The sequence below is a fragment of the Lycium barbarum genome, chromosome 7 (genome assembly GCF_019175385.1).
Source record: "Lycium barbarum isolate Lr01 chromosome 7, ASM1917538v2, whole genome shotgun sequence".
NCBI lineage: Eukaryota > Viridiplantae > Streptophyta > Magnoliopsida > Solanales > Solanaceae > Lycium > Lycium barbarum.
This window is the reverse complement of record NC_083343.1, coordinates 6,613,975-6,637,115: the sequence shown is the minus strand read 5'-3', so window position 1 is coordinate 6,637,115 and position 23,141 is coordinate 6,613,975. Positions and strand designations below refer to the sequence as shown.

Here is a 23,141-nt window from a genome sequence, read left to right as displayed (position 1 = left end):
AAATTCATAGGAAATAGCGTAGAGCATGTGAGAAAATAATACCGAAGTATAATCTTCATGAGTTTAACTTTTATATACTAATAACGTTAAAAGAAAAATCCACAAAAATTATCAACATATTAGATTTGAATTCATGATTTTTGAAGTACAGTGAAATTAATGCTAAGAACCTTAAAGGTCGAACCTATCAAATTTGTATTCTGGATCCATCTCTATTGTTGTTTTATGTGCAACAACAATAATGTAACAGATCGTCAAGAATATAATTCTGATAAGGGATTCAAACGAATATACAAAAGTACCACTCCTACAATTTGAACATGTCCTTCTCTTAGCGGGGGGGGGGGGGGGGGGGGGGATTGGGTTCAAAAGTGTATAAATATACGAAAAGGTTTTATTTACCCTACTTGCGGGGTGTAACTTTCCAACCTTCATGTGGCTCTGTCATTGTGCAATAATCCATAATTAAGTGGAACTACTTACTTGAAAAATAAAGCTTACACCGAGATAGTACTATTCATATTGTGAACGACTCAAATATCTTTTTTGTTTTTCATTGGTTGTCTGGTATTCGTTTTGAAACTCCGACTAATCTTTATTCCTGATCTGTAAGGCTCATTAAAGGAGTAAATGCTTGCTACCAGATTTTTTCTTTCATTGCCAAGACTTAAACTTGAAACCTCTAGTTAAACGTCACTACAAGAAAGAATACATTTGCCAACAAAAATATTTTTGTTGTCATAGATATACTATTGTTGCAAAAAGTACTTTTGACTACATTTTTTTTGTTGCATAAATTTTTCCCAATGGCTATTATTGCAACGACGTGCAACAACTTTTTGTTGTTGCTAAAAATACTTTTTGCAACAACAATCAATACTATGACAACAAAATTAAATTGTTTGGCAACAAAAAAAATTATTTTTTAAAAATTCATCATATATGCCAACAATAAAACTAAGTTGTTGTCAAATACTGAATTTTGCCAACTATATTATTTTTGTCGCCAAAAGAGCTATTGTCATTTCTATGCTTTCTTGTAGTGCGTGGAAGAATTCTATCTATCCATCACTAAATCTTTGGTGGTCAATGACTCAATGCATATAAGTTAAGCAGTTCCTAGGAGGGTTTTTACTCCGGAGACTTAACCAATACCTCTGATTAAGAGCGAAAAGATTCTGATCCTTCACCACTAACCCTTGGTGGTTAATGACTCGATGTATATAAGTTGAATGCTTTTCCATTGAGTTAATGTACTTCATTCTTGTACCTCTTCTATGGCATTCAAAAACATTGCCATTCTTCTCTTCTTCCACACAATTCTCCAATCTCAACTACTCAACTCCATAGCAGCAGATCAAACATGGATAAAAGCTGGTTATTGGCAAAATGACATAACTAATTCTGCCAATATACAAAGCATCAATTCAACTCTTTACACTCACCTCATCTATGGCTTTGCTGAAATTAGTTTCAATGCATCAACCGATCAGATGATTGTCACAATATCAGATGATGAGCCATTTAAAAACTTCAATAGCATTGTCAAGAGGAAAAATCCATACATCAAAACAATTTTATCAATTGGTGGAAAAGACCAATCTTCTTATGCATCTGATATGTACCTATTAATGTCCAGCACATACTTCCTTGGAAGAAAATACTTCATTGAATCATCCATCAAAATTGCGCGATTTTATGGTTTTGATGGACTTGATTTCTGCTGGCTTTGGCCTAGTTCGTCGCAAGACATGTCGAATTTGGCTACCCTTTTGGATGATTGGAGAGTTGCTATCGATTCAGAGTCCAAGAAATCGAAAAAACCTCGACTTTTTTTAACCATGGCAGGTCAATACACACCATGGATTCAAGATTTGACTTTTCCAATTGAGTCAATGAGGAGAAACTTGGATTGGGTACATGTTATGGCATTTAATTACTATGAACCAGTGTCAACAAACAACACATCCCCTATTGCAGCATTGTATGATTCTACTAGTGATTTGAACACTGATTATGGGATTAATGCTTGGATTAAATCTGGTTTTCCTAGTCAAAAGCTTGTTTTGGGATTACCATTTTTTGGCTATGTGTGGACATTGGTTAGTCCTAAGGATAATAAAATTGGCGCGATCGGAACAGGGCCGGGACCGAAAGATTATTTGTATGCTACTGAAGCTGAAAAAGAGCCGTTCACAAGTACTGATGGTACGTTGAACTTCAATAATATCAAGAGAGGCATGATAAAATATCGTGCTAATAATTCGTCGTATAATTCAACTTATGTGATGAATTATGTCTCTATCGGGACAAGTTGGGTTGGTTTTGATGATGTTGAGGCAGTGAAAACCAAAGTTGCCTATGCAAAAGAGAGGAATTTGAAGGGCTATGTGGCATGGCAAGTCTCATATGACTGGAATTCAGTTCTTTCTCAGGCTGCATCAGGAGGTAACTAATTACATGTTTTTTTTGCCTACGTATTCTGTATTCGATATTGTCAAGATTCTCACGTTGATCGTGGATGAGTGATTTGATCTCTTTATACGATCTTTGAGTAATTCTTACCTCATGAGTGAGTTTTTGGGGTTGAGTTAAGTTCAATGTCCATTTTTTATTATGGTGTCAGAGCCAGATCCATCTTAATTTTTTATAACCGATGTTGGACCACCATATTATGTCATCCGCATTCCAGTTGGTGAGCCTGAGCGTGCAGGGTGTCAAAATCCCACATCAGTTGTCGATGAGTGATTTTGTCTTTTTATATGGTTCTTGGAAAATCCATTACTTCATGAGCTAAATTTTGAAGTTGAGTTAGATTCAACGTCCACTTCTTATCATAGTATCAGAACCAGATTGATCCCCATTCTTGGTTACTCAATATTAGGCCCCTATATGATATTGCTCGCGCTTCAGTTGGCAGGCCTGGGCATGCGGGTTTGTCGGAGTCCCCACATCGATTGTGGATGGGTGATCTAAGTCTCTTATATGCTTTTGGAAAATTGTCACCTTAGGAACTAGCTTGACTCAATGTCCATTTCATATAAGAAATTCACTAATCTGACTAATCCGGATTGATATCGGATAAGGCTTATAAGGGAGTAAAGCTCTTCCTACAAAAAAGTTCTGCATTCCCAGGGCTCAAAGAATTGCATTACACATTTGCTATTCAATTCTTTCTTTCTTTCTTTATCTATCAGAATGTCTCAAAATTTTGTTTTCATTGTTAGAAGTTGAAGATATACAAGGTGGAGTAGAAGGGGCAATTGATCAATCAGGGAAGCTATTCAAGAAGAAAAAACTCAATCGACTAATTCTCATTTTGATTCCAGTGGCATCTGTATTGATGTTGTTGTTGGTTGTCTTTACACTGTGTTGTTTACGAAGGAGAAAAGTACTTAAATTTCAAGGTAATTTTTTAATTTGTCATTCTTTTGTTCCTCTTTTCTTATTAGTTTGTTTAAAAAGAAATACACATTTTTCTATGAGGAAAAAAATTATTTATAAGCTTCTCATAATATATACTTAAGGAGATGCTTGTATAGTCACTCAAATGTATGACATATTTGAGATTACAAATTTGAAGTCATTATTTCTTCTCCAGACCGTTGCACAAAATTGAAATGAATGGAATATTTTAAAAGTTTTATTTTAATGGAACTTGGTTTTATTGTATTACTCTAGTTTGCAAATAATTATAATTATTGAAAGCTCTTTACTCACGCAACTTTAGAAAATGTAGCACTTGAACAAGTTGTTTTTTGGTTACAAGCATATTTTTTTGGCCGTATAATTGTCTTCTTCATATTGAGGGTGCAAAATTAAGGGGTCTATTTCCTTTTCTTTCTTGTGAGATTACACTGAGAATGTTGTTATTGTTGTTGTATAACGATATTTGACTGAATATTAATTGGAGACAGAGAGAGTGCCAAGGAACAAAATTGGAAGCAATGTTGAAGATAAAGGTGATGAAGAAACCAGGACTTTGCATATATTCACTTTTGATGAGATGAAGGAAGCTACAAATAATTTTTCAGTTGAAAATGAGCTTGGACGAGGTGGATATGGACCTGTTTACAAGGTACATAACATTTTGTTTTATTTTAGAAATTTGAAAAGTTTCAACTATTTTTTTTCCACCAAAGAAATAAATCAATAGCATGTTTGGCTAAGCTTCTGAGAAGCCAAAAGTGCTATTTTCTTTAGAAAATACTTATTTTAGAAAGTTGACGCATTTGACCAAACTTTTAGAAAGAAATAGTAAATATTTTTGAGTAATAGCAGAAGTTGTTTTTAAAGTTAAAAAAAGGTAATTTTTCTCCCGAAGCACTTTTGAAACATTGGCCAAATACAAGGTACTGCTCTAATATTTGCAAATGTGCTTTTCGAAATGATTAGTCGAACGCAAACTGTTACTTTCAGAATAAGCAGATTTTGGCTGGAAGCTTGACCAAACAAACTATAAATCTAGGTCAAGTTGAGCCAGTTCACAATTCTCCTTTTTTGGTTTCTCTCGATGTTGGTACTCGCTTTTGGAGGCCTAATTTATCCTTTTCACGCTGTGTAAGATTCATTAAAGGAAAAAATTGCTTCATACATACCATGATCTTTTTTCATTTTCATAGCTCAAACCAAATTCTTTTAATTAACGGCTGAAGAATTCTATCCGTTTTATCACAAAACCTGGGTGACACCAAGTTCATGGTTAGCTCGGGCAAATTGTCACGTTACAGTAGCAGCATTTTGAGCCTTAGTCAACTCTTTCATTGCGCTCTAAAGTCTAAAGTCTCATGAAAGCAACTAATCAAATTGTAATATAGTGTTATAAAACTATATAATTGGAAATAAACAAGAGAAACAAACTAATAACTTTGTAGAAAGGAGGGAGAGATTGTATTTCACTTCTTGTTTTTATCTCTTGACAAATTGAGAACTTAACCATCTATTTATAGAGATGGTAAATCTCTTGATGAAGTCATCAATAACAACACCAAGAGTTAAAATCAAACTTGTGTTGCTTCATTTTCTTCATTTCATACATGCCACCAAATGTACATGTACCTACTCTTATTTAGGACATGTGAAAAACCTAGATTATATATATATATATATTATAACACTCCCCCTTGGATGTCCATTGATAGATAATATGCCTCGTTAAAACCTTACTAGAAAAAACCCAGTGGGAAAAATTCTAGTGAAGGAAAAAGAGTACATATTTCTAATAGTATACATTTTGGTTGTCTCATTAAAAACCTTACAAGAAAAACCCAGTGGGACAAAGCCTTGTATGAAAAAAAGAGTACAACGTGTATTAACTCCCCTGATGAGAACTTCAGTCCAAGTATTTGAGTCTTCGCATTCCAATCTTGTGCACCATCTTCTCGAAAGTTGCGGTTGGTAGAGACTTGGTGAACAAATCAGCTATATCATCACTTGAACAAATCTGTTGCATGTTGATATCACTATTCTTTTGGAGCTCGTGTGTGAAGAACAACTTTGGTCAAATATGCTTTGTCCTATCTCCTTTTATGAACCTCCTTTCAATTGGACAATACATGCTGCATCATCTTCATATAAGATTGTGGGTATTTTATCACATTTCAAACCACACTTTTCTCGAATGAGATGTATCGTTGACCTCAGCCACACAACTTCACGACTCGCTTCATGAATAGCTATTATCTCAGCATGATTTGATGAGGTAGCCACAATAGACTGCTTTGTAGATCGCCAAGATATGGCAGCGCCCCCACAAATGAATACATAGCCTGTTTGAGATCTAGCTTTGTGTGGGTCAGATAAATACCCTGCATCGGCATAACCAACAAGATCGGGACTGCAGTTAAAATAAGCCCAAATCGATAGTCCCCTTTAGATACCTCAATATGTGTTTAATTCTGTTCCAGTGTCTCCTTGTAGGAGCACAACTATGTCTCGCTAACACATTAACTGAAAATGCTATGTCAGGCCTTGTGGTATTGGCAAGATACATTAGTGCACCAATTGCACTAAGATATGGTACTTCTGGACCAAGAATTTCCTCATTCTTTTCTTGAGGTCGGAATGGATCTTTATTCGCATCAAGTGATCGAACAACCATCGGAGTACTTAATGGATGTGCTTCATCCATATAAAATCGTTTCAACACTCTCTGTATAGGCAAATTGATGGACAAAAATCCCATTTGTCAAATGTTCAATTTGCAAACCAAGGCATAATTTTGTCTTTCCAAGATCTTTCATCTCAAACTCCTTCTTTAAATAATCAATTGCCTTTTTGAGCTCTGCAGGAGTTCCAATAAGGTTTATGTCCGATATTACTTTCTTTATAAAAACACATGGGCAAATTGCATCATTTTTATAGCCTTCTTTTAAAAAATATTCACTAAGGCGGTTATACCACATGCGCATGGATTGCTTTAAACCATTAATAGATGACGTGCCTCGTTAAAACCTTATTAGGAAAAAATCCTGTGGGAAAAAGTCCTAATGAAGGAAAAAGAGTACACATATCTAGTAATACGCTTTGAGAGCCGCCTCATTAAAAACCTTGCCAGGAAAACCCAAATGGGACAAAACCTTGGTCAAGGGAAAAAGAGTACAGTGCGTATTTGCTCCCCCTGATTAAAGCATCACATAATTCTTGACGATGATGTGACAAATCTTGTATACCAAATTATCATATCTTGAGATTGACAGAGCTTTTATCAGAGCTGTCAAATGATCATTTGACGAACTGGTTGATGATCTGCATCTTCCTTTCTCAGATAGAGTTGCATCATCGCCATATAATATTGTTGCAAACAGCACAAGTACATCATGACTTGCTTCATAATCTGTTGTTGTCTTTCTATGATTTAGCTGTCATGACAATAATCCTTTATAGAAATAGATAACACATCTGGATTGAATTCTTATGTCGATAAGATGAATGCCCTGTATGTCCAAAACACTTGACAGTATTGGTTAGGACAAATACATTCATGTTAGGGCTTGCATTTGCAATATGCAGTTGATCTATTTCAATAACTCCATGTTGGAGTAAATCATATCATGCCTGTAGTTATAGCAATATATATAAATGCATCAACTGCACAGATATATGGTATTTCAGGACCATTTCAATTTTCTCATTTCAGCAGATATAATCAAGTGCTTTTGGAAACGCTTCAAGAGCTCCAATAATATTCAAGTCATCAACTTGCATAATAATTTGAAAGGTTCTGATTATCATATAGAGACAAGGGTAAACATGATCTTATTTGTACCCTTCGTCAATAAATATTCATTCAGGCGATTTCAGTACATCAGCCTTGATTCATTTAATCCATTTAAGGATTTTAAACAAGTTTCCCAAGAATTTGTATATGCTTCAGGCATTTTGAATCCTTCAGAAATTTTCATATAAATTTTTTCAAGTAAGCCATATAGGCTGTGACAACTTCCATCATTATAAATAATGTGACATTTTCTGATGTTTGGACTGCTGGCCCAATAAACATTACGTTTATCAAGATGCATCATTTTACTTGGTAATTATTTCCACATCAACATGCTTTAAGATACGTAGAAATCAAATCCTCACAACCTTATACAATATTGCGCGCTATATTGTATCAAAATATTGTCGACAAGATATCATGTTGTATCGGTTCGCAATTCGACATAACTTACTGAGATCTCATCACTTCATTATTTTCAGGTACCTGAACCTCGCATAAGGTTTCATGAAGTGTTATGTCGTCGGCTCTTCAAGAGCACTTTGCCTCCTTATTATGATCATTTGCTCCTCCTTTTTTTTTTCAAGGATTATTATATTTGGAACCGATTGGTCTACCATGCTCCATGCATGTTGTAGACTCTGTCCTTCAGGGACATTAGGAGCATTTTGCAGATGAAATATGAAATAGTTGGGTCAGCAAATGCTTCCAGCATTTGACTTGAATTATCTGAGGATCATACTGATGATAATTCACAACATATTTCTTAGCTGCTTATTCTCTCCCCCTTATTTTAGTGACATATGTCCTCATTTTCTTTGGGAAAATCCATCTGTGTGCATCATGGTATATCCATTAATCATGTACCACACATCAAATGCTAAAAGATGGAAATATCTAGTTCCTGACCCTGAACCAAATATGAGGGGAGAATTTATCAAAATTTATTGATCTGAAGCATACAAGTGCTGTTGTATGCAATATATCATATCTCAGACTAACATCTAAAACTCTGTTCTCATAAGCAATGGTTTGGCTGTATTATGGAGGCATTTAATTCCAAACCAACTTAGATATAAACCAGCATTATCAAGATGATTATCTTGATTACATATTCTGAAAATTGTGCTTGCAACTCAATCATTTTGAGAAAGCAACTTCATAAATGTCAAACTGCCAGTTGACAATAAACATACATGTGACCGTCTCATAGATGCATCTATCACATTACAGGTGAAGGGGCCCACATTCACCTTTTATATTTTTCAGAATTTTGGGGATTCAGTCCCAACATTAGCTGGTGTAATCAACTTATCATGAGAACAAGCAACACAAACAAATTCTTGAAGAATCTTCTAGTTCTTCAATATGTTTTAATACTCAATTCGCACATCAGATTTAAATCAGGACGATTAAAATGGTCTTGTCAACTGATAAAATTATCTGTACCCGTAAACTTCAAGTTTACTATGACGAGTGCTATTTCTTTTAATAAACTTCTGGTTTACTATTGCATGAAATTGTATATCAATAAACTTCTGGTTTATCGTGGTATGTGATCTCATCATGCTCGGGTAACATTGCACTTGTGTATTTCTTACCCATAGTAACTTGAAGATATTTAATATTCCGATCATTTGTAGTCTCAATATGATAACCATTTTTATTGTTAGTAAACTTCAGGTCTACTACAGTGTTCCGATCGTACCAATTACGATCTACGATGAATGGTATTATCATATATATCATCTTCAAGAGACTTCAATTTATTTATCATAATCAGATATTATTTAGACATTGCTAGTGTCATGATACTTGTAAATAAATAATTATCTCTTCTGGAGATGGATCATGATATTTTCACAATCAAATGCACATTTATATTTATAAGCTTTACTACATATTATCACATTCACTTCAGGGAATGGATCTATATTTATAGCTTATATCAAAAGTTCTCATTCTTAAAAAATGGAACACAATCATCTGAACGTGCAGGCCTTAAGCATATCAAATTGTGATAGCTTAAAATTTCTTTTAAGATATTGCTACTTCAGGAGCAAATCGAGATATGCATATAGTGTAGAGATTTTTCTCTAACATATTTTCAATATAAATCACAATATGGAGGCCTATATATGAATCATCACTTTCAGTGATCATGATCCATAAATATAAATAAATTTAATGATACTTTAGACTTGTGAAGTATGAATGTCACTTCTGGGATCATTCTAAAAACAAGTACCAAATTAATCACGATATACGCATATATAAACATAGCATGTAACATTAGAAGTGAATTAAAAATATTAAACCAACAATAATAAGCAAAGAGGCTCAAATCACTTCAACCTGTGATGGAAACTGTTTTTATTATAAGATACAAGTATAACTTACTAGATACCCAAACCTCATGAAGAATTGCAAACAATACTTGATTACATACACCGTCGTGAACCATTTCCCGGATGATTTATAATTGCAACCCCTTAAATAACAAAAACTTCGATATGGGCTGAACTCAAATAAAAGATTAGAGACTCGTGCTGATAACGTGTTATAAAACTATATAATTGGAAATAAACAAGAGAAACAAACTAATAACTTTGTAGAAAGGAGGGAGAGATTGTATTTCACTTCTTGTTTTTATCTCTTGACAAATTGAGAACTTAACCATCTATTTATAGAGATGGTAAATCTCTTGATGAAGTCATCAATGACAACACCAAGAGTTAAAATCAAACTTGTGTTGCTTCATTTTCTTCATTTCATACATGCCACCAAATGTACATGTACCTACTCTTATTTAGGACATGTGAAAAACCTAGATTATATGGACATTCATATGTATATATATATATATATATATATATATATATATATTATAACAGTATTGCTTTTCTAATTCTAATTAAAAAGTCAAGATCTGCTACCTTAACCTCCTGATTGACCGGTACTCTTAGAAAGAGTTAAAGATCATTTTCCTTAAAACTAAAAATTACTAAGCTGATTTTATTGTTTGTGGTAGAGACGGGTTCATGATTTGAAGTTTATGATTATACAATAATAACAGGGTTCACTGTCAAATATTTGTAGATATTTAGTGGTTTAATAAATACATAAGATTTGAGCAAAAGTTAATGATGAGTTCACGTGAACCCACATATCACTACGTAAAAACTTACTCACATCCGTTGTTTATACAAATGAATGACACATGTCTTCACAAACACTTTTATCCTTAAAATCATAGTTAATTAATGCACATGCATCCTTACCTTATTTTCTGACTTGACCATGGTAAATTAGTATAATTTGGTGTAAACACCGGAAGTGGACAAGCTTTTAACCCTATTATATTATGGATCCGCACTTGATTTGAAGTTTTGATATATATAGATGTGCTTATGGTATGTAAAATGCTTCATAATCGTAGTTTTTCCCCCTATAATTGATGGTTCTTAAATTATTTTTTATCAATGTTTACAAAGAAAATTAATCATCATTCATTAATCCAAGTAGGGGAAGTTGAGAAATGGGAAAGAAATAGCAGTGAAAAGGCTATCAGAGACTTCTTCCCAAGGATTTGAAGAGTTTGAAAATGAAGTGATTCTTACAGCAAAATTACAACACATAAATCTTGTAAAAGTAGTGGGATTTTGCATTGAAAGAGAAGAAAAGATGTTGATCTATGAATATATGCCCAACAAAAGCTTGGATTACTACATTTATAGTAAGTCATTCTTTTTCTTTCTTTTTTCCCTATTGAGTTTTTTTTATAGTATATACTGATAGCGTAATAATATTTTTTTACTATTACATCATTTAGAAGACAATATCCGTGTTCCTTTTTAATATTTTTGATGTAGATATCTACTTTGATATTTACCAGAGATAGACTCCTATCAATGCTACACACCGGTTTTGAGAAATAGCCAGTCTTAGAAAATTTTATTAAAAAGTCGCCACTTTTTATGTGAAAACTCCAGACACTATTATGAATTTCGATCTTAAACAAGTGAAAAATTTCAAGATACTGTTATGATTTTGAAATCCATCATAAATTTCGAATTAAAAAGGGTGAAACTCTATAATAATGCCTTGGATTTGTCCAGGATCTAATGATGGAGTTTCATTTTTTTTTTTTAAGTTAGAAATCCATGACAGTTTTCAAAAATTGTCTATTTTCAATGACATTTGAACATGTTACTATTACATGTCGAGAAAATGATTTTTTTTTTTAATGTTACTCTGAAAAAAGTATGCTTACACATCCTGCTTTCTATCGGAGGTTTAATTACATATAAATATCTTTTGGATGAAAAATAATGCAAGTACCCTTTCTTTTATGCTAGTAAAATTTTATAAATTGTATAAATTTTCACTAGGTTGTCATTGAATATAAAATATTGTATATATGGATGATATATACATATATTTTTCATCAACTTGATTCCCCCCCTCCCCCCCCCCCCCCCCCCCCCCTCCCCCCTCCACATATAGATCAAGTCAGAAGATTACTTTTGAACTGGGAAAAGCGAGTGCAAATAATTGAAGGCATTATTCAAGGGATGCTGTATCTCCAAGAATACTCAAGATTAACAATTATTCATAGAGATTTGAAAGCCAGCAATATTTTATTGGACTTATACATGAAACCAAAGATCTCTGACTTTGGTATGGCAAGAATATTTAAGAAGGATGCAGTTGAAGCAAATACAAACCGAATCGTTGGAACACTGTAAGTATTATACTTGTCACATTTATCTTCTCGAGAGTTAATTTGACTAATCTTTAGAACTAAATTGAATTAAATTAATTCAATATTTTAAAATTAAAATTCAGATGTTCAGAAACTATACGAAAAATACTATAAGTTGCAATTCTTCTCATATTAATATGATGAAAAAATACATCTTAAAATGTTGATCAAAGTCCATGCAGTTTGACTCTCGAAAAACGAAACATGACAAGTAAAAGTGAATAGATGGAGTATATATTTAGGCTTTAGAGTTTGACTTATACACACTAATAGCTAATAGTCTAAAGAAAATTTACATTAATATCATATCGTCTTTACATGTTGTAGCATGTAATCTACCTTATTTTTAAAATTACAAATTTCATTTTTTTTATGAAAGGTTATATATATAACGATGATATCAAAAAAATTACGATCAAGTCATCTTTACATATTGTATCTGCTTTGTTTCAGAATTACGATTTTTACTCTCTATGAAAAGATATCTGTAAATATCTTTTAAATTACCTGATACATTAAAAAAATTACATTATCGGTGTGTATAAATTACACTCATCTATTTATAGGCATTTCTGTTAAGAATTTAAGCTTATGATTAGTTATATTCTTAATTAACATATTCATTTAATTTGCAATGAGTTGCAGAGGTTATATTCCACCTGAATATGCAAAACAAGGCATCTATTCAACAAAATCTGACGTTTTTAGTTTTGGAGTACTACTTCTTCAAATCATAAGTGGAAAGAAGAATACATGTCTGCATGGTCCAGATGAAAGCTTAAACCTTCTTGAATATGTGAGTTGTGATTTCATACACGTTTACAAGTATATTATTAGTATAGTCAAACCCCCGTCCCAATTTAAGTGTCTTAGTTTGATTAAGTACGGAGTTTAAGAAATAAGGAGAGATTTTTGAATCTAGTGGTCCTAAATTATAGATGCATATAATGTACTAAACATGTCATTTTAACCTTGTGGTTATAAACTTGTCATGTAGGATATTATGTTGAATTATCAACTTATTAATTATAGAAAAAGACACCCTTTTAGGGACAAATAAAAACGGAAAATAAGATGACGGAGGGAGTACTATTTATTACTCCCTTCGTCAATATTAATTTTGTTGGACATACAGTTTAAGAATGATAGGAAGACTTTTGAAAGTTTATGGTTTAAAATAAGTCATAAATACTCGTGACTCTAAATCATCTCATTAAAGGTAAAATAGGACGTATAAAGTTAAATTGTTACTAAATATAAAAAGGTGACGTTCTTTATGCTATTGCCTAAAAGGAAAAAAGTGTCACATATATTGGGATAACGGGAGTAGAATTTAACTAATCTTGCAAGAAAATTTACGTTATTAGCTTTAATTTATTGCAGCAGATTGCCTCCCTAAAATGTGAGATTATAATTATAATCTATAAAATAAGATAGGTTACCTGCCACAACAGGTTAAAATGACTGTGTAAACATTTCTAATATCCACGATGTATATTATGACTTAACAGTAAGAGTTCCATTTTTTTACGCTGACAATGCAAAGAACCTTACACTATATATCAGATCATTTAAAAAGAGAACTAACAAGTAACTGCTCATATTAGTTAAGTAGGTTTTAATAATTAACCTGGGAAGTAAGACAAATAGCTTACTACAACAGATAAAAATACATTGATAAATACTTTCACATTTTAGTGTATATCAACTAATGATATGAAGATGCATGGACTTTGTTTTAACTCATTTAGTTTATTTCCTTTTGCTATTGAATAAAATATGCAGGCATTTGAGATGTGGAGAGATGGTAAAGGCATGGAGTTTATGGATGTATCACTAGATGATACAACATCATCTTGTAAACTATTGAAATGCATGCAAATTGCATTATTATGTGTCCAAGAAAATCCATTGGATAGGCCTACAATGTTGGAAGTTTCTTCAATGTTAAAGAACATTGAAAATTTAGTAATGAATTCTCCTAAGAGGCCTGTATTTTCTACAAAGGAAGATGAAGATCAAGTTGTCAAAATTATTCCAAATGGATCATCACAAGAAATAGACATTGACAATGCAACAATTACTCAATTGGTCGCACGATGATGCTACTCCTTGCAATGGATTTAATTTTTTAATACAGATAGTGTAGAAAATTGTTTATACTATCAGTGTATTTTAACTTGTTTAGCATGTCTTATACTTTAAGTTACTAATTGAAATTTTTTATGAATATTCGGTTTGCAGTTTTTTTTAACTTGATTGTGGAAAAACTCTTTTACATCATTAGCAGAAAGAGTTAAATTATATTACAATTTCTTTCTCAATTTTTTGAGAGGAAATGATCTTCTATGCCCATTTATAATTTGAATAAAAGAACATGATACTATAAAGATTTCGTGTATTTTATTTAAAGATTTTTTGTGTTTTTTTTTATTGATCTCTTGGGAACTACTTGATATAAAAAAATATTCTTTTTATAAGATAGAAAATGAAAAGACACGTGAAACTTTCATCAAAGATAGAAAATGAAAAGACACGTGAAACTTTCATCACCAGTATTCATTGAATGATAATTTAGTACTCCACTTTATATACATATATACCTTAACAAAAAAAAAAGTATTATATTGTACTCTCTCTGTTTCAATTTATATGAATCTTTTTGGAGTACATGGTCAAATTTCATAATTTTGACCGTAAATTTTGACATAGATTTGTCAAGTTTGTAGAAGTAAAATTTATATAGTTAGAGACCACATAAAAAGTATTATAAATTATGATCATTTATAATTCAAATAATTTAGAAAATATGTAAGAAAAATGTGGTCAAAGAAACACCTCGTAGGCTTCCCGAATAGTAAAAAGTTCACATAAATTGAAACAGAAGGAGTGCTTTTTTTAAATTTCTTAAAATCTATTTCAAGTCAAATAGCTTAACCAAACCATGTAGCGAAATGTATAGCGGAAGGGAGTAGACTTTAATGCAGCTGAGGTTTGTATTAACTCTTCAACAATTAGGATAGCAATGACAGCTAATTAAACTGTTAGAATTGACTTTGGATTAGCCAGCTTGTTATAATAGTACTGCAAAAACATGATTAGATGAAGGGAATATTTTGCCTTGTATTGAATACTCGATATAATTAGCCAGCTGGGTCATTAGAATGTAAAGTATGTGAACTTACTCAATTAGATTTGACTAATTAATTAATGCAATCACATGGATAGGAACGCACAAGTATTTGCTTAAATGAATCTGTACTTTTTTCTTTTGGGTCCAAAAAGTCATATACTAATTCTCCTTCCGTTTCAATTTATATGAATCCATTTAACTGGACACAATATTTAAAAAAGAGGGAAGACTTTTGAAACTTATGATTCAAAATAAGCTTTGAAAATTTGTGTGACTGTAAATCATTCATAAAATGAATTTGTTTTCAAATTAAGAAAGAGGCCATTCATTTTGGCACGAAATAAAAAGAAAATAAGTTCAAACAAATTAAAACAGATGAGTATTAATTTAAACTGCGTCATTACAAAATGTGCAGTGCTACCAGAGTTGTACTATTAGTCATCAACTAATCCTTTCAGATTTGTGGCTTAGTAACGATCACCGAATTATTAAAAGGGAAAATAACACTGTATGACAATTAGGACAAAATAATTACCCGTTTTAACCGAGTTAACCGCAAAGTTGTTGCTCTTCGTCTCTCCCTCTTCGCGTGTTATCTCCTTCAATCGCCGCCGATGGATTGATGCAGATACTGTTTGTGAGCTTTGCGGCAGTGGCATTCATCACGTGCTATGTCTTGGGCTGAGGTCGGAGTGGGGGTTACGGAAACGTGTATAAATATCTCTTATATACTATTATACATATTTATACAAGGTTGATACATTATCTCCGGTAAGTGTATAAAGTTGTATAATATTGTATATATACTTTTATACTAGGTTGTTATATTGTCTACTCTAGGTGTATAAAGTTGTATATTATTGTATACCGTGAAAAAGTGACTATGCGAGTGTAATTTAAAAATATTGCTACGCAAATATAATTTTGTTTGCTGAATTGTATGTTATTAAAATTTTCCCTTATTAAAATAGGTGAATAAAGTCATTGCTTAAATGTCATTATAGGACCAAGGCCGGTAATTTTGGACCTTTTGTTTAGCATGTAAAGGAATATAAAGGAATTTTACGGTCGGGTATTTAGTCGAACATGACATTTTTGATTAAAATAGGCTAATGTTTTCTATTTTTGACTTAAAAGATTTGGTGCCACATATTTAAAAAGATGTCAAATATATTATTTTTCGACTTGAGTAATTTTTTAGATGAAATAATTAAAGAGAAGTAACTTTTCTGATTAAATAAAAGAAATAATTTTATTCACATATATCTAATAGTTTCCGAGACCGATTAAGCAACGAAGAAAGGGGAGACAAATGAGGTCTCATACAAGAAATAATTTGGGGTGGTCTTTAATTTTTTGCCTTCAAATTAGTGGTCCCTTCGCCTAATACCCCGATGTTATGAGTTCGAACCCCAGCTCAATTTAAAAAAAAAATCGCAAAGCAAATGTTTGAATTCGCAAGGCAAAGTTTTGAAGGCAAATATCTGCCCATGCAAATTTTGCCTTGTGAATCCAAACTTTACCTTGCGAATTTTTTTAAAATTTTTAACTGAGAGGGGGTTCGAACCCGAAATCAAGAGATTTTTAGCGAAGGGCAAAAGTTAAAGACCACCAATTTTAGGGGTAAAAATTAAAGACCACCCCCAGCGAAGGGCAATCCTGTAAATGTCCCCAATCATTTTTTTTTTTGCGTGGATTGCCATCAAAGGCGCTGGTCTTTAATTTTTGTCCCCTAAATTGCTGGTCTTTAATTTTTTTTTCCTTTGCTTAAAAAAGTGCTCGAAAATATCCTTAGGTTATAGGTTCGAATCCCCGTCAAGTAAAATAAAAAATAAAAAAAATCACAAGGCAATGCTTCGCAAAAAATTTGTCTTAGGCAAATTCTGCCTTAATTTTCCTTGGGATATTTCGCAAGGCATATATTTTTTTTTTTTAACTCTACTGGGATTCTACAGAAGTTAGACCTTAAGATCTAACTTTTGCCCGGATAAACCTAATTTGCTAGAAAATTCTGCCTTACGAATTTTTTTTATACTCTGCTGAGATTTGAACCCATAATTTTAGGGGTATTTTCCTCCAATTAAAGTGGAGAAGGGCAAAAATTAAAAGACCAGCAATTTGAAGGAGAAAAATGAAAGACCACCCTGAATAAGAGCATTTGTTCGAATGACCGTAGCACAATTGGATTTTTCCTTTTTTTGCTGGGTCATTTGCACGATTGCCTTTCAAAGGCATTGGTCATTAATTTTTGCCGCTCAAATTGGTGATCTTTAATTTTTGTCCTTCGCTAAAAATTCCTTCGTTTTAGGTTTGAACCCTTGCTCAGGATTGTTTTTTAAAAAAATCGCAAGGTAGAGTTTGGATTCGCAAGGCAGAGTTTTAAATGCAAAACTCTATCTCAGGCAAAGTTTCAAATTACTCTGCCTTAAAGCAATTTTTTTTTTACTTAATTGGAATTTTACAAAACTCTGCCTTAAGGCCTAACTTTTGCCCGAATAGGCCTAAATTTGGGCAAAAGTAGGCCTATTCAGGCAGAAGCTAAGGCAAACTTCAGCTTGAATAGGGCTAACTTTTCCCGAATAGGCCTAAATTTGCTAAAAATTTCTGCGTTGTGAATTTTTTTTATTATTTGACTGAGCGGGGGATTCGAACCCAGATCCCATGGGTTTTAGGCAAAGGATAAAAATTAAAGATTTCAAATTTGAGGGCAAAAAATTAAAGACCAGTGCCTTTGAAGGGCATTCCGCACAAAATAAAAATGTTTTTTGCTATCATTAGATTTGAAGTCATTTTCCATTAAAAAAATGGTGAAAATTGATCTAGTTAAGTTAGCAATGGACATAATTAAGATCATTCGGAAGAAATATGGAAGATACTCACCCCCCCCCCCCCCCACCCCGGCGGGCGCCCAGCCCAAAAAAAAAAACAAAAGAGGAAATAATGATAAAGAAAGAATAAGGTGCGGCATGATTCACCTTGCAATTTATTTTCTTGCATTTTGTATTTTTGTTTCATACTTTGGTACATCACAAGGCTTTTGATGTGGCCTATCAAGAAATTTATATGGATCACAAAAGAAGGAGAAAAACATTCAAGCTACTATATTAATATCTTTTTTTTCTTCTAGTCAAAGTTGACTGCAATAAAGATGTCCCAACATGCCAGATCAATCGAAATTTGACCAAAAGAGACTCCACCTGCGCTTCCCAAGTTTGTGATGCTGGAAACAAATTCAAAGCAAGGAAAAAAAGATTAGAAGAAAATAATTGATTTAACCAAATTTTATAGTGTAATTGAATTTATATTATATAAGTTGATTGTGTAAAGAGTACTTTTACATAATAATAATAATAATAATTTTTTTTTTGGCAATTGTGAATAGTAACTTGAAAAATAAGAAAACCACCAAAGATTATGGTGGGATTGTAAGTGAACCTTCATCCTTAACAACAGTACCACCAAAAAACAAGAATCGCTACAACATTTGTCGATAATCTTGCCAGGTAACCTGTAGCTAACATGATTTTTTTTTTATATAATCTAGAGCTAATCCATTATTAATAATTAAAATTATTGATGGATCTTTTCTGTTTCGCAACAGAAATTGTTCGTTGCTAATTTCTGTTTTTTTGTAAATGTTTGTAGTGGAGGAATTAGGTTTGAGCTAGCCTTTGAAAATGAAATTGTCTTTGTTAGATAGCGCTTATGTCCCTAAAATGGTACGGAAACGGGGAAAACAAAAAAGAGCACAAAAATTAAGTACTACTTACGTATTAATTTACTAACCTTCTTGCGAAAGATTCCATTTATCATCCACCCCAACATGCCATGCAAAGTAACCAAGCAATCCATTCTTCTTAGCATAAGCAACCTTAGTGAATATGGTATTATATTCATCAAAATTCATTCATGTCGTGCCCAACCAGCAATATATAATTCCCAACAATGTCAGCATCAAACGTTGTTGTAGCTCTAACACAAAACTCATTAATTTGTTTATATCCCATTGATCCATCACCACCACCAATAGGTCCCCTTGATGGTGCATTAAGATCATGATTTCTCCTATTCAATAATCTCCATGCATACCCAAAAAATGGCAACCCTAAAACTATTTTCTTAGAGGGCATTTCTTAGATAGCACTTCCACTAATATTTTTTCCAGAATCCTGATCTAATAATGCAGCACGAGGGCGCGTTACGCGCGAAAGATTAGCAGAAGTGAAGTTATAAGCCATTATTAGATTAATCCAATCTAGGCTTCTTGCTAATGACTTTGAAGGGTAATTCAAAGTACCATCAATTTTTGGCTTGTAATAAACTCTAACATTTAGTAACAATGGGTTGGGATATATACTTTAACCATGCGTTTGGATATAGTATTTATTAAAGAACAATTGTTTATTCAATTTTTGATAGAGTTAAATAGATCATGTATTAGTATGTGTGTCCTTTTACTTATATAGTAGATGATTTAGTGTATATAGTTTAGCTTATACATGGAAGAATAAATCATTGGTCCTTATAAGTATAAAGTTCATGTTCACAATCTAAGATGGAAATTGGACAAAGTTATCTGTATGATTGTAGCACAAGATTAAATATGATGTATCTTCATTATGGGAACGGTATAGTTTCGAATTCTTGTACTGGTACATTTTGTATGTATTGAACGGACCAAGTAGAGATAAGTGTTTTTTTTTACTGAATATATAAAACAACTTCTCTACTTCATTAAATGTACTTAGACTCTTAATCTTGATATAATTATTATGATCAATGTGATTTGTTCATTATTTTTATTTATCAAAAGGTACAACTCTATTGTGAGTTAATGTATCTGATAGGTTGGATAGTAACAAATAACATTTGAGAAATAATAATCAGTTGATAGAATCCATGTCTCGACTTTGAGATTGATGACAACCTTTTATGGATGCTTATAATTTTTCATGTGAAAACCCTACAGGTGGATTTTGTATCCGTCACATGAAATAAGTCAAGTGGAAGTATAAAGGATTTAATTAGTCAATGAATTAAATTGTCCGTAATTTAATTTATGGTATTTGTAATCTTAACATGGGGAGTTAAATAAGTTTTAATGAAAGATTTTGAAATTAAACTGAGGAGTGCAATTACAGTTTTTTAGTGGAATAAATTGTAATTTATTGTGGTAAGATTAATTCATTCATATTCCGAATTAATACCACAATTGGAAGCCTCGTTATTAAATATGTGGTGCCTTGCTATGCCTAATTATTCTAGAACTTGGAAAATAAGATTCTTTGGGGAAAAGAAAAGCCCACACATTTTGCCAGGCTTTTACACCCTAAATGTGGCTATATATACAAGGTTTTTCAGCCGTAAGAGAGATAAAAAAAAATTCTTAGCCGTAATACTCTCCACTCGAGTATTTTTGTTCATAGAATACTTAGGTTAATAGCAAAAGACTGCAAACCGTGGAATTGAAGCAAGATCACGTGGATGCTTGAAGGTTCGTTTTGCGGTCGCGGTCACGATTCAAGAGATATCAATTGATTTTATGTTTGATTAAAATCTTGATTACGTGTTGTCAATATTACATGCAAGTTCGATCCTGATAATTTACTTCTGTTGTTTATGTCTGTATTCCATCACAATGTTGGTTTACCTGATTCTTTAGACTCCAAGATTATCGCGGTTTGCCATTCTTTTACAAGAATTTCCAAGTAGGTCATGTCTGAATTCGATTGAGGGTAAGTCCAGTAAAGATCTAAGCCATGGAAATTAAAAGATATCGAAGAATCGATGAAAATTTTTCCGTGTAGTTGGAGTACTAGCCATGGTAGAAAAAGTGAAAGAATTAGAGTCCTTAATGGACAAGAGGGTTTTGATTGAAGGGTTTTTTTGTTGAACATTTTTTGTGAAAGTGGAAAATGGTGATACATTTGAAGGGGAAATGGAGACTTGAAAACTTTGGGATTAATAGTAGCAAATGCACAAAAGAGATGAGTGAAATATTTGGATTCTATTATAAGGAAATCACCCTATTCTCAAGTGATTGATAGGATTTGATTATAATCTGATATGATTTGATTATAATCCCTTGCAATCTGGTTGTAATTAACATGATTAGGATTTCATTATAATTAGGATCTTCTATCTTTGGTAGGATATTTTCTCTTGCTTTCTTGTATAAATACTGAACCATTATGTGAATAATACACAAGGAATTCAACCTTCTTCTAAATCTTTTATGGTATCGGAGCTGCTCGCCTTACGGCATCTCTAATTTTTTTTCCTCCAGCACTATCTTTCTATACATGGAGCAAATCACACAGTCTTCCGTTGCACCAACAACGACCATTACCAGTTCAGTTAACCTTCCAGCGACGTCACTGTTAATGTCGTCCGCAACTGTTCATCTTCCGCCAGTTCCTACCACTCCTTCTGTCATTTCTACCCTTCCATGCCTTTCTTCTATTCCTAATAACCACTCTACTGTCATAACTTCCGTACAACTCACAAACACCACTGTACTAGAAAATGACCAGCAACTTATCTCTATTAATACCAATGCTCAAGCTCCCGTCAAACTTTCATCCTCCAATTACCAACTTTGGTACTCTCAGTGGCGTTCTATCTTGATTGGATATAACTTCACTTCACATGTTGATTCTCCTCCTACAGAACAACAACTAAACTCTTTGTATTGGGTTCGACAAGACCAATTGCTCCGAAGTGCGCTTGTAGCCTCACTCACTTTAGAGGTAGCAGCGTATGTGCTTTCAGATCCAACTTCCTGTGCTGTGTGGACAACACTCCACAATCTGTATGCCCGATCTTCGCGTGCTCGTCTCCTTACACTCAAGGAGTCTTTGACACGAGTGAACAAAGGTACTAAATATATGGCTTCATACCTTCAACAAGTGAAGCAGCTTGTTACAACTTTGAATGCTGCAGGAGCAAATCTAACGATGGATGATGTGACCATTCATGTTGTTAATGGGCTCCCCTCTGAATATAAGATGATATCTGCTGCAATTCGTGCGCGAGAAACTCCTTTCTCTTTTGATGAACTCCATGAAAAGCTTTGTGATCATGAGAGCAGTGTTATTCATGAAACTTCTTCCAATTCTATTCCAATAACAGCAAATTATACTTCTCACAATAGGGTATCGAACAAACACACCAATCGCACAAATCGTTACTCTGCTTCTAGAGGCCAACCTATCTCAAATCAACGGCCAAACCAATTTTTCCCATCAAAGAATCAGAGAGATGGTTCTAGTGTGATCTGTCAATATTGTGACAAGGTTGGACATACAGTGAAACAATGCTGGAAGCTATTTCCTTGGTTAAAGCAATCTGCCATGGGTGGCTCAAGTTCCTCCTCTGCTGGAAGCACAAGGGCTCCTCCGAGAGCAAATTTTGCTCAAACCTCCAACCAAAATAATTCTAAGTGGTTGGTAGACTCTAGTGCATCTCACCATGTGACTGCAGATCTTCAAAATCTATCAATGCATTCTGACTATGATGGTGGTAACGATGTGATGCTGGGTGATGGTAAAAATTTGGCAGTGACACATTCTGGCTCTACTTCTTTACCTTCCCTCTCAAGGCCTTTATATCTTAATAATGTTCTTTGTGTCCCTCGAATGAAAAAGAATCTTATTTCTGTTTATCAATTATGCTCATCAAATAATGTTAATGTTAAATTCTCACCGTTTTCATTTATTGTGAAGGATTACTGCACGAGGAAGCCTCTGGTAGTGGGAAAGTCTAAGGATGGCGTTTACGAGTGGCCATTATTACCTCATGAAACATCTACTTCTTCTGTACCAACTATCAATTCCACAGAACTGTCCACTGTTTCACAATGGCATTGTCGTCTTGGCTACCCGTCTTCTCCTATATTGCGTCGAATTTTACAACTAATTGATATTCCTGTTACAATAAACACTTCTAAGTTTTTCTGCAATTCTTGTAAGTGTAATAAAATGCACAAGGCTCCTTTTCAAGTTTCATCAATAAAATCGATGCGA

At 33.1% G+C, this 23,141-nt stretch overlaps 2 protein-coding genes across 3 annotated transcripts in view; both read left to right on the top strand.

The window, feature by feature from the left end:
* Window positions 1–23,141, top strand: part of LOC132603029 (uncharacterized) — a 73,316-nt gene that overhangs the window by 20,574 nt on the left and 29,601 nt on the right. The gene's annotated exons all lie outside the window — the stretch shown is intronic.
* LOC132602011 (cysteine-rich receptor-like protein kinase 36) lies at window positions 1,278–14,153 on the top strand. Its single transcript, XM_060315043.1, has 7 exons — window positions 1,278–2,448; window positions 3,228–3,407; window positions 3,918–4,078; window positions 10,745–10,955; window positions 11,726–11,963; window positions 12,630–12,780; window positions 13,770–14,153. The coding sequence occupies exons 1-7, from the start codon at window positions 1,278–1,280 to the stop codon at window positions 14,085–14,087; spliced, it is 2,430 nt and encodes an 809-aa protein (XP_060171026.1). The 3' UTR covers window positions 14,088–14,153.